The following is a 12,968-nucleotide window of genomic DNA, read 5'->3' on the forward strand; positions in this document are numbered from 1 at the left end:
CAAGTTCAGCTGTTTTATGTTGTTTTTTCTTATTTCATTTCTGCTATTATTTGAATTGTCCTAAATTTCCTCCAATTTCTCGATTTTCCCCCATTATTATAATGTAACAAGTTCTCACAAAGTCAACTTTACTTCACATTTGGATTAATTTTCTAAAAATATAATAAAACTTGAACTGCTTCCTTATGAGTTATGTGTCATATCGAAACAAAATATGGCAACAAAATTAGCAAAGAAGTATCTAACGAGTTCTTTTTGATACTGTTTGTCCTATTATTCTTTTAAATCATTTTGGTGTAACATGTGTTTAGTTGTACTTTAATGTCATTCTACAACTTGCAAGATTAAATGTGAAAAATTAGTCAAGTAATGCAGTAATCTAGAGTATGAAGAAATTAGTGAATTAACTTATTAAATGTAAATCACGAGAATCTAAAGTTATGAATAGACTTTCGAGATTGATAGTCCAAACTTCAGAAAACTACTTTCGTATCAACCATATACTTCTAAGATTTCAGACCTACATGTTTGAACTTTGATTTTGACAAGCTAAACTTCAGGTACAATTGTCCGAAGTTTGACATTTGCAAGCTAAATTTCAGGCAAAAATGTCGGAAAGTTTAGCTGCCAAACTCCAATGCAATTTTTTACTACTTCCAGGTATACACAGCTCTAAATAAAGCAGGCTAGTTAGTCTACATAGTATTTGATGTTATAATCAAAATGACACCATCAATTGTTGTTATTTCGTACCTGTTATTCGAGAATCATAACAATTACTTACACAATTAGAAATATAGAATCATACGTAGTAACGCGTCTTTTTTCAAATTACAAAAATCAATACAAAAAATAGTGTTCGAGTCAAAGTGGATCCGCCCCTGATACTAAAGAAGAGAACAACTTGTACAGTACTCTCTCTAATGACTTAACTACTCAACTACTTGTACATTATGTTGACAAAAGTAAATACACACTGCAAAAAATATGAATGTAGGGAAGAATTAGCAGATAACACTTAACTGGTTCATTGTTTAGGCTGCCATATGGACCTGGCTCGAACAACCTCTGCTTGATCAGCCTCCATACGAATCAGATGTGTGCATTCCATTCCACTATTTTTATCACTTTCCGATGTTGCTATTTCTCTCATTGTTGTCATGGATTGCAGCACATTTGATAATTGACATTCACGTCGATACTCTAATGTCAAGCTCATTAAGTTGCAGTCTTCTAAAACATTAATAGGAACACTCTGCAAACACAGAAAAGAACAGTTTCACTACCTTCAAACATGAATGAGTGGTAAACCTCAACCTCAACGTTATAGGATATGAATTTTCCTTCTATATATTGTCAGTCAGGTCACTTGAACGATAACTAGTTCATAATAACGAATTAGAGACAGGAAAAGATACACTCATAATGAGGAAATTTTTCGCACTGTCACTGTATAATATTGTATGTGCTAAAGCAGTTACAAATGACTCAAAAGGCTTTCAATTACCTCCAAAATCCATCCAATATATTTGACATTGTTGACATGTTGATTGGCATCCATGTCGCTCCACCGCGGCTATATCAAAGATTAAACATGACTAGTTAAAGTTATGCAAGCTAGCTGTATATGTATATATCAAACATCTTTTTCTTTGGGGAATATATATGCATGATTCGTCTTACAGCTAAGCCGGAAGTGATAATTTGAGCGGTTTCATCGTTGAGTTTCTCAATCTTTTCAGAATCAATTTGTGCAGTAGGAATTGAGAATTTGTTGATATAGAAAGGTCGAACTTCTGCTTTAACCTGCTCCGGGATTTTGGATAACCTTCTTGTTTCTCTGTTCATTATCACCCATGTGCTGCAAAATTACCACATATATAGTGACATTTTTTCAGTAATCAATCTCAAAAAGAAAGAACATAATACACATAGGTATACAAGTATGTTTATACATACCTTGTTGCTTTTGTGATGATGTTGCGAGTGTTAGAGTCGCGAATGATCCAATCCCTCCTCATTCCATTTTTACCTGCTGCATCTACCCATGTATCTATCTCTACCACATCTCCCCTGTAATTCTGAATCGCGTTAGCTTGTCGTTCTTTTTGAACATCACATAAATTATGATAATATCAAATGGAAAGAGGAATACCAGGAGCTATATTGTTCAACTTTAATCTGTATGCGAGTGACTACCCATATGAGTTTCCTAAGGCTCATCTCTCGTGTAGCCCCAAATCCATTACTACCAACCCCTGAATTTGCCACATGATTTAGAGCTGTCTCCTGCAATATACTATCACATTTTTTACATGATTTCTTCCATGAGTATTTAGGCCAAGTAAAACTCAATGAAACATTCAAATTAGGTGTGGTCTACTGATGAATAAAGTAGGTAAAAACCGCGATAAGTACAACAACAACAACATATCCAGTGTAATCCCACAAGTTCGATCTGGTGAGTGTGGTTTGTACGCAACCTTACCCTTACCTTGGTTCACAAGAAAGACTATTTCTGATAGACCAGATCAAGCATGAAAGAAATGCTAAAGAAAAATAAAAACAGTAGCAACAACAAATAATACAGTAACCAAATCAACAATGTGATTCAAAATCATCGAAGATCTAAGTTCAAATTCCAACATAAATAAAAAACGAAGCAGATGAAGTAGACGAACCTGAAGGAGATTCATGATAGTTTCCATTGTAGCAGTTTTATCAGGCCCAATTTCATAAGACCTAATCACAAAAGACTGTCTATACACAAACCGCTCATCCACAAAATTCCCCAACATATATGAATGATTCACCGATGACGACGACGACGAAGACGAAGACGATCCCGGTTCAATTACTACATTTCCCCTTTGCCCTACATGAACACCATTAATCTTCTTCCCATTAATCGTATCAATACTCTTCGAATTTCCACTTCCGCTTGCGCTAGCGTTTACCGACATCAATTTCTTCTTCCCATTACAACCAAATTTCAGAATCCGGCATTCCTTCACCTGAAGCTCTGTGTTCGACAAATTAATCGGGTAATGTAAACTGCATAAATCTCTGATCATCAATGCCATTTTTACGTTATTCTTCGTTCCAATTAACTGCTAGTGTATTGATTAATTTTGTAATTAAGGAGATGAGATTAAAATTGTTGGAGTAGGTAACGTAGGTATAACAACTTGGTGGAAAGTGATTAATTAAGGATGTGAAGAAGAGAGGAATTAATGGGAATAACTAAGGGATTTTGCTGCTCAACCACCTGTTAATCAGTAGACAAGAAAAAATGGATTAGAGTTTAATTAGTTTGTTTTTTCTCCATCACAAACTTACACGCAAAATTAGAGAAACTACTTGCTTTTCTGTTTTCTTTTGCTTATTTTATGCAAACAACTTAAACTATGGATTTCAAACTTCACGGATGTGCATTAACAATTTGTTTGAATGTTGCATTTCTGTATTATAATAATTCGTTTCCGTTCACTTGTCTATTATATTAAAAATACAAATTTTTTTTCTTCATATTTTACTTTAATATTGATTACTTATTTTTCAAAATCTACCATTATATGCATAACAATTAACATGTTTAAAAAAATACTTATATTAAGTAATAATTATTTCTTAAGAAACATGTAAAATTCTATATAAATAATAAAAGTGAAAATTGATCTAATTGGTTTCATGTTATGTCAATTCGAGCTTGCTCGATCTATTCAATTAAGACCTTATAATGTAATCAATCGCATTCTCTGGTTCACTTTTTTTTTTCTTTTTTTGTATTCCAGATTTATCCACTAGATCAGTCTGTTTGATTATTTACACCTAATTTTGATATAACAACTATACTTTCGGTCCACCCTCTCTTTTCAAAGGTTCAATTATTGGACCTTGAACTTCTTTTATATAAAAATGTAATTGTTGTAAATGGATTAATAAATGTCCATTATACCCTTTTTGTGTCTATAAAAAGGCATTGTAACTTGTATGAAAAAACACACAAAAATAAGGAAGACAAAAGTTTCCTATTTTATCTCTCTACGACATTCTTCTCTTCTTGATTGTTATTAGTTTAATTTTAGTACTTAGTCTTTATTTTATAACACGTTATCAGCACAACACTCTGTCATCTCAAAGGTTGAAGACTAAATTTGAAGGCTAAGGTACTATTAGTTTTCTTCTCTTTATTATGGCTAATCTTACTAAACTTGAGTTCGTTGCCCTTCATAGTTCGGGCTAAGGCTGGCAAACGGACAAGACCGGATCAACAGGACCGGTTTTACCGGAACTGGTCCTCGTTACCGGATTTCGTTACCGGAACCGGTTTTACCGGAAATATCCAAAGTTCCGTCTGGTCCCTTAGTCACCGGATTGGAACCGGTTTGGACCGGACCGGAACCAATTCTTACCGGATCATTGTGTACCGGTAATTTTTTTTTATTTTTTAATTAACTTTAATTATTATATAATATTATATTATTAATTAATAAAATTATATTATTAAAAAACTTCAATTTAAAACTTTAAACTTTAAAGTTACTTTAAAGTTTCAATTGAATTTAAGTTTAAACTTTAAAGTTTAAAATTGACTTTAAATTTTAAAGTTTATATTGAATTTAAAAAAAGAAAATCAAGGCGAATAGCCGTATATTTATTCAAATAAATAAATTGTACAATACAAATATTAGAAAGAGACAAAGAGTACATAATCTAGGTATTGAATATTAATTATTGTACTAACAATTGAAACTCTTTTTAAATTCTTTTCGTAACTTTTGTATCATTTCAAAAGAAACATTTTTTGGAACTTGTATTTGTCGTTCTTCTTCCATTGCTTCCATACCATCATCACTATTATCACCAAATATTTCATCTATTTCGTCTTCTATTTGGCTATTTAATTGTGGTAGTCCGGTATTTCTTCTTTCGGCATTGACCCAATCTCGAAACAACACCGATATTTCCAAACTATCCTTTGCTAATGAATATCGATGATCTCCAATCATAAATCTCGCCGCACTAAAGGCTTGCTCCGAAGAGATCGATGATGCTTGAATCGCTAGCACATCTCGAACAATCCTAGCAAGGGTCGAAAATTTGATTTTCACGATTCTTCCACCATACTAATATTGGAGCTTGAAGTTGTCCTTCTTCATGCCTAATCTTTTTCGTGCCTGATTGAAATATAAATCAAAATCATTATTAGTAGATGATTCAAGCTCAAGATAATCATTCATCCAATCATCCGTATCATCACTTCTAGGCCTACAAGATGGAGGTTCAACTATTGGAATATTTTTTTCCATAGATTTATATGTATTATATAACTCTCTAGCTTTTATATATATGCTACTTTTACAATCTTCAACACTAGGAGTTTCATCATCTTTAATTTCTAAATTTGCATAAATCTTTTCAACCATTCTTTCAACACCTTTTAATTTGTAATTTGGGTTGAAAGTAGTAGCAATCAAATAAATTTGAGGAATAGGGAAAAAATATCTTTTGAATTTTTCAATCATAAAAGCAAGGGAATCTTCAAATCGATCTTTTCCTTTATATTTTGCAAATTCAGATGAAATAGCACAAATATTTACTAAAACAGAAGAAATAGTTGGATAATATTGACCAGAAGCAGCATTTGTTGCTTTATAAAAACACTTAAAAATTCAATAAGTTCTTTTGTATTTTCCCAATCTTCATTGCCCAAATTTCCTCAAATTCGGGTCCGCATTTATGAGCATTAAAACTAATTGTACCGGCTCTTGATAAATATAAGCAAGTTGAAGCATTTCAAATAAAGAATTCTATCTAGTGCATACTTCTTTTGGAACTTTTCTAAATTCAAGTTCATATTCTTTACAACGATTTTTAAATTCTGTAACTCTAGCTTTTATTTTAGCTTTAAAAATCCAATTACAAGCAAGTCTAATTTTTTCACAAGAAATTCCAAATTGAGAAATACCATCTTTTACTATCAAATTATACACATGTGCGGCACACTTAATATGAAAAGAATCATTATCAATTGGACAAAGTCTACATTTTTAACAATCAATTGCTTTTAAATTATTAGATGCATTATCTAAAGTGACACTCATTATTTTATCACATATTCTATAAAATTGTAAAATAGAGCCTATTTTTTGTTGCTATATAAGCACCGGTTTTAGTTTCTTCAACATATTTATATCCTAATATTCGTTTTTGCATGTTCCATTCATGGTCAATCCAATGGACAGTAATTGTAAAATAATCATTACCATTAGGACTACGTCCCATATCAGAAGTAATAGATAATCTCCCATTATAATAAACAAATAAACAACGAAGAAAATGACAATATTCTTTTTGATATTTAAAAAGATCACTTTTAATGTACTTCTTGGAATACCTTCATAATCTGGGTTATACAATTTCCGAATATACTGAATAAAACCAGGATGTGAAGGAAATGAAAAAGGCAAACCACAAACATCAACCATTTTAGCTAATTCTCTACGATCTTTTTCTTTTACAATATGTGCGGTGTGTGCTTCGGCTAGCCGGGTTAGTCATATTTAATACACTTTGAACCATATTAGAACCTCCAACTCCCATAGAATTTTCAGGTATGAGTATTCCATTTCTATTACCCCTTTCTATATCATCTATGCGAGCAAATTATTTATTACATTTTCTCAAATGTGTTCTTAGTCGTCCCGTTCCCCCTTGTGTACCCGTAGTTACATGTTTCATGATCAATTTACATTTCGTACAAGTAACAGTAGTTTTTTCCTCATTTTGTACCAAAAATTTCCATACTAAAGATCTTTTAACACGTACAACGGTCTTTGAAAAAGTAGGTAAAGAGGGAACTTCATCTTGTTCCGGTAATTCGGTAGCCGGACTAGTAAGGGTAGGGGTCTCATCATCTTTCTCATTTATTTCTACTTCCTCATCTAATTCTTCCTCAAAATTAGTAAAACATCTATTTAAAGTTTCATGATCTACTTCATTTTCGAAATTAAATTCAATAGGTCGTGAGTCTCGTGTAAAAGAAGTTTCATCAACATGAGTATAATCATTAGTATTAATTCTAAATCTAGGAGGTGGCAAATTTTTAGAATTAGAACTACTTCCTCCTCCCCTATTATTTTTTCTTTCCGACATTGGTCTTTTACCACTATATTTTTCAAAATTCATGTTCAAGTTTAAAAAGTCTTTTACCACTATATTTTTTCAAATTCATGTTCAAGTTTAAAATAATTAATATTATGAAAAACAAGCAAAGATAATATAACAAAAAAATAAAATAACTTAATTAATAAACAAATAAAAAATTAAAGTTGGAACAAATGTACAGAACGTCTACGTAAAGGTAGACGTATAACCAAAGCCGGAATTGAGAGATGCCAATTAAAGCTTCCGATTTACTTCAAATAAATCTCCGAAATTCGAACTCCAAGTCAATATCACAAAATAATAATTATGAATTTATGAGTGATTGAAAATTAAGAGATTTTATAAGATATTAATGAAATAGTTTGTGAATTTTTATTTAAATGAAAAAATATGGGTATATTTATAGTGTTAAGGGGTAGAGAGGGGTGGGGGGCTGTTTTGGAGCCGTTTTGGGCCCCAGCCCAACGGCTAAAAGGGCCCAACGACTCTATAACATTTAAAAAAAAATTAAATTGACCGTTGAACCGGACCGGAACCGGTTCTTACTGAACCGGATCAAAATTCGGGTTCCGTTTCGGGACCGGTTCCGGTACCTATAAAACCGGTTCCTTACCGGTTCAACCGGTACCGGACTTACCGATACGGGAACTGGACCGGACCGGACAAAAACCGGTCCGTTTGCCAGCCTTAGTTCGGGCAAGAACTACCTTTCATGGATACTAGATGCTGAAATCCATTTGAATGCAATGGGTCTTGGAGACACCATTAAAATTGGCATCAAAACAAGATTGTGTTAAAGCAATGATATTCTTACGTCATCATATTGACGAAATTTTGAAAATTGAATATCTTACAGTCATGGATCCACTCGTTCTGTGGCATAATCTAAAAGAAAGATATGACCATTTGAAGATGGTCATTCATCCAAAGGCACGATATGATTGGATGCACTTATGACTACTAGACTTTAAGTCTATTCATGAGTACAATTCTTCCATATTCAGAACCACTTCTTAGTTGAAACTATGTGGAGATACGTTTAGTGATGTTAATATGATGGAAAAAATGGTCTCCACCTTTCATGTATCGAATGTGCTTTTACAACAACAATATCGAGAAAAGGGTTTCAAGAATGTATTCTGAACTTTTTTCTCATCTTCTCGTGGCTGAACGAAATAATGATTTATTAATGAAAAATCACGAGAATCGTCCGACTGGATCTACGCTATTCCCTGAAGTGAATGAGGTGCACGCCCACCACGCTAGGCGTGGAAGAGGTTGCGGACGTGGACGTGGTCGTAATTATGCCAAGAGCGAAATCCTTTTCCCGGTGTTAATCATTCACCAAAGAAAAATCACTATCAAAAGGGAAAAGGAAAAGATGAGAAACGTGAAACAGTTAAAGCAAACTGTTTTCAATGTGGTGGAAGAGGTCATTATGCACGTGATTGTCGTACTCCTAAGCACTTGGTTGAGCTTTATCAAGCATCACTAAGAAAGAAGGATAAATATCCTGAAGCTAATTGTATCACTGATCATGTTGACATCTCACACTTGGATGTAGCAGATTTCTTCACACACCCTGAAGGAAAAATATATCACTTGATTGGTGACGGTTCTGTGGATATGGAAAAATAATCATGGTTGATATTTGGTAATAATAATGTTATTAATATTTGTTATTTTGTACGTTCTTCTGAATTTCGAATAGTATTCAAGATCCTCTGTTTTCGATTATCTAATAATCATAATGTGGAAAATAAATAATTAAAGTACTTATGTTTATCCATGTATATTAATTGAGTCCCTTTTAAAATGTGAGTTGAAATTTTATAATGATTTGAAGATGAATTGAAATATATTAAGAAGATATTTTCTTCTCATCATTTTGTGACTATAAAAGGAAACATATAGTGTTATATTTAAAGTGAAAGTAAATGCACTATCTAAATAAAGTAAGTGGAAAAATAACTTTTTCTTTTGTCATGTCCTTTCAAGAAATTAAACAATTATATTAATATTTATTTTAGACATGCTAAACTAAACTAAAGTTTAGTGTTAAATGTTTGGAATGATAAAGATCTTGTGAATTATTAGTATATGATCATTATAATGATTCAAATGTCATTTTAACACTTTCGATTATATCTTATATTTTATAAATTGTTTAATAAAAGATAATTAATGATTTAATATAAATTTATTTCATTACTTTTGAAATATATGGATAATTCTCCAAGTAAATTATCAAATTATGAAGACATTTGCTTGATTGATTTTGGTACAAAACACGTTATTAAAAAATGAGAAATATTTTTCTCATTTAAGTATGAACAGTATGAATGTTACTACGATATATGGTAGTGCTAATTTGATCAAGGGCTTCGAAAGAGCCATTATAATTTTGCCCAAGGAACTAAACTCATAATAAATAATGCTATGTTTTCTCCTCAGTCTCGGAGAAACTTATTGAGTTTCAAAGATATTCGTGAAAATGATTATCATATCAAGACAACTGATGAAATGAATCTTGAATATCTTGGTATAATCAATAATTGTCTCCGGGCAAACATATGTTGTAGAAAAATTCACAGTCTTATCTTCTGGATTATATTGGACAAAAATTAGTGCAATTGAGGCACATTCTATAGTAAATCGGGGGTTTATTAATTCCAATACCTTCGTACTTTGGCATGATTGTCTGGAACATCCTGGGTCCATATTTATAGGATGAATTATAGAAAATTTAAATGGGCATCCATAAAAGAATTTGAAAATTCTTTTAAATGGTGAATTTTCTTGTAATGCATGTTATCAAAGCAAGTTAATTATGAGACCATCACCAACAAAGGTCAAAATTGAGTCCCCTGCGTTCTTGGAACGTATACATGGGGACATTTGTGGACCTATTCACCCACCAAGTGGGCCATTTAGATATATTATGGTCTTGATAGATGCTTCTTCTAAATGGTCTCATGTGTGCCTATTGTCATCTCGCAACTTGACATTGACAAAATTGTTGGCACAAATAATACGATTACGAGCACAGTTTCCTGATAATCAGATTAAGTCCATTCGCCAATGTGTATAGTTTTCATCCCAGACATTTAATGATTATTGCCTATCAATTGGGATAACAATTGAACATCCTGTAACTCATGTTCACACTCAAAATGGTCTGACTGAGTCATTAATTAAACGATTGCAGTTGATAGCAAGACCATTACTTATGAAAACTAAGTTGCCCCCTTCTGTGTGGGGTCATGCAATTTTGCTTGCTGCAACACTTATTCGTCTCAAATCGACAAATTATCATAAGTTTTCCCCATTGCAATTGATTTTGGGTCAACAACGCAATATATCCCATCTAAGAACTTTTGGATGCGATGTATATGTGCCAGTAGCACCACCATATTGCACTAAAATGGACCCCCAAAGAAGGTTAGGAATATATATTGGGTTTGAATCACCCTCTATTATTCGCTACCTTGAACCACTAACTGGAGATATGTTCACAGCCAGATTCGGAGATTGTCGGTTTGATGAGACATTTTTTCCAAAATTAAGGGGAGAAAATAGTGAAATTAAAGGAGAAATTTTGTGGAAAAATCCATCATTGTCTCATCTTGATCCCCGTACTTTCATTTGTGAGCAACAAGTACAAAAGATCATTCATTTGTAGAAAATTACATATCAAATGCCAGACAATTTACAAATTTGAAAAGGATTACTAAATCACATATTCCTGCAAAGAATGTCCCAATTCGAATTGATTTCCCTGTAGGACCATCTAATAGTGTCATAGCTAATGTGTCAAAAACACGCCTGAAGCGTGGTAGATCATTAGGTTCAAAGGATCAAAATCCTAGAAAAAGAAAATTAAAAGGTCAAAATGATACTATGAAAATACTTGATATAGAAAGTCAAGATGTGAGTAATTCTGGTATCTTTGAAGGGATCAATGAACTTGAGACTCAAGAAAATAGTGAACTATCCATAAAATCAAGTTATGATGAAACAAATCTGAATCGATCAGAAATAGTGGTGGATTATGTTTTTGCATATAATGTTGCATAAAAAATTATGCAAAATTATGAGGATCTTGAGCCTCAATCTGTTGTAAAATGTCGACAAAGAAATGATTGGCCAAAATGACAATAAGCAATTCAATCAGAATTGAATTCACTTATCAAGCACCAAGTTTTTGGGCCTATAGTACAAACACCTAATAGTGTTAAAATCTGTTGGCAATAAATGGGTTTTTATGCGGAAAATGAATGAGAAAAATGAAGTACAAAGGTACAAAGCACGCCTTGATGCATAAGGATTTTCTCAAAGGCCTGGCGTCGATTATGAAGAGACATACTCACCCGTTATGAATGCAATAACATTGCGTTATCTCATTAGTTTCACTATCCGTGAGAGGCTTGAAATGCATTTGATGGATGTGGTTACAACCTATCTTTATGGATCACTCGATAATGAGATATATATGAAAATTCCTGAAGGATTCAAAATGCCCAAAGCATACATTTCAAAGTCTCGGGAAATGTACTCAATTAGATTGCAAAGATCATTGTATGGTTTGAAGCAATTTGGAGGCATGTGGTATAACCGTCTTAGTGAGTATTTATCTAAGGAAGGTTATATAAATGATGTGATTTGCCCATGTGTGTTTATAAAAAAAACAATATCAGAATTTGTTGTACTTGTTGTTTATGTCGATGACATAAACCTTATTGACACTCCAATGGAACTTTAGAGGGCAATCGATTATTTAAAGAACAAATTTGAGATGAAAGATCTCGGAAAAACAAAATTATGTCTTGGTTTGCAAATAAAGCATTTGACAAACGGTATTTTTGTTCATCGATCTGCATACACATAAAATGTGTTGAAAAGATTTTATATGGATGAAGCACACCCATTAAGTACTCCAATGGTTGTTCGATCACTTGATGTGAATAAAGATTCATTTCGACCTCAAGAAAAGAATGAGGAAATTCTTGGTCCGGAAGTACCATATCTTAGTGCAATTGGTGCACTAATGTATCTTGCTAACACTACAAGGCCTGATATAACCTTTTCGGTTAATTTGTTAGCAAGTTATAGTTATGCTCCTACTAGGAGACATTGGAATGGAATCAAACACATATTGCGATATCTAAAGGGGACTATCGATATGGGCTTATTCTATTCTAACAATTGCAGTCCAGACCTTGTTGGTTATGCTGATGCAGGATGTTGACACCCAATTTTGACCCGCCACGATAGGAATTAACTTTTGAGCTTCTTAATTTTTAAACAATTTGAAATAATTGGTCTTATGAAAAACTCAAAATATTTCTCAAGTTTTTAAAATGATTTTACTTTTATATAATATCTTAACTAATTAATGTGTTTTATATAGGTACACATATTCGATTAGTATATTTCGTAAATAGTTGAAATCGTCACAAAAAGATTTTTTCAATTTTCAAGATTAAATATTTTATTAATTTAGTTTATTCTTAATTATAGTTATAATTTTAAGACGATTAGTTAATTATTTTATTATTATTAAGTTTGATTATTTTATTTCGTTAAGATTAAGAAGCTCGTTAATTGATTAATAGTAATTCGTCTTATTTAATTCTTTCATGAATTATATCCAATTTTGGCTAAATCTTTAATTAGCTTGGCCGAATTCGCAACTTGTAAAGCTATGTCCTAATTGCAATCTTATTACATAACCTTAAAATACATTTTTTTTTGGGCCATTAACCAATTTCCAGCCACACTTTACAGCAGCAATACCA

The 12,968-nt window shown here is 32.3% G+C and overlaps 1 protein-coding gene across 1 annotated transcript; it reads right to left on the minus strand.

Moving 5' to 3' along the window:
- Nucleotides 1-801: 801 nt before the first annotated feature.
- On the minus strand, nt 802-3,393 carry LOC102595208 (palmitoyl-acyl carrier protein thioesterase, chloroplastic-like). Its single transcript, XM_006347555.2, has 6 exons — nt 2,682-3,393; nt 2,156-2,289; nt 1,960-2,073; nt 1,684-1,861; nt 1,508-1,576; nt 802-1,255 (listed from the first exon to the last, which is right to left on the minus strand). The coding sequence occupies exons 1-6, from the start codon at nt 3,081-3,083 to the stop codon at nt 1,028-1,030; spliced, it is 1,125 nt and encodes a 374-aa protein (XP_006347617.1). The 5' UTR covers nt 3,084-3,393; the 3' UTR covers nt 802-1,027.
- Between the last annotated feature and the right edge of the window lie 9,575 nt (nt 3,394-12,968).

This window comes from Solanum tuberosum, unplaced genomic scaffold (assembly GCF_000226075.1).
Source record: "Solanum tuberosum cultivar DM 1-3 516 R44 unplaced genomic scaffold, SolTub_3.0 scf00093, whole genome shotgun sequence".
NCBI lineage: Eukaryota > Viridiplantae > Streptophyta > Magnoliopsida > Solanales > Solanaceae > Solanum > Solanum tuberosum.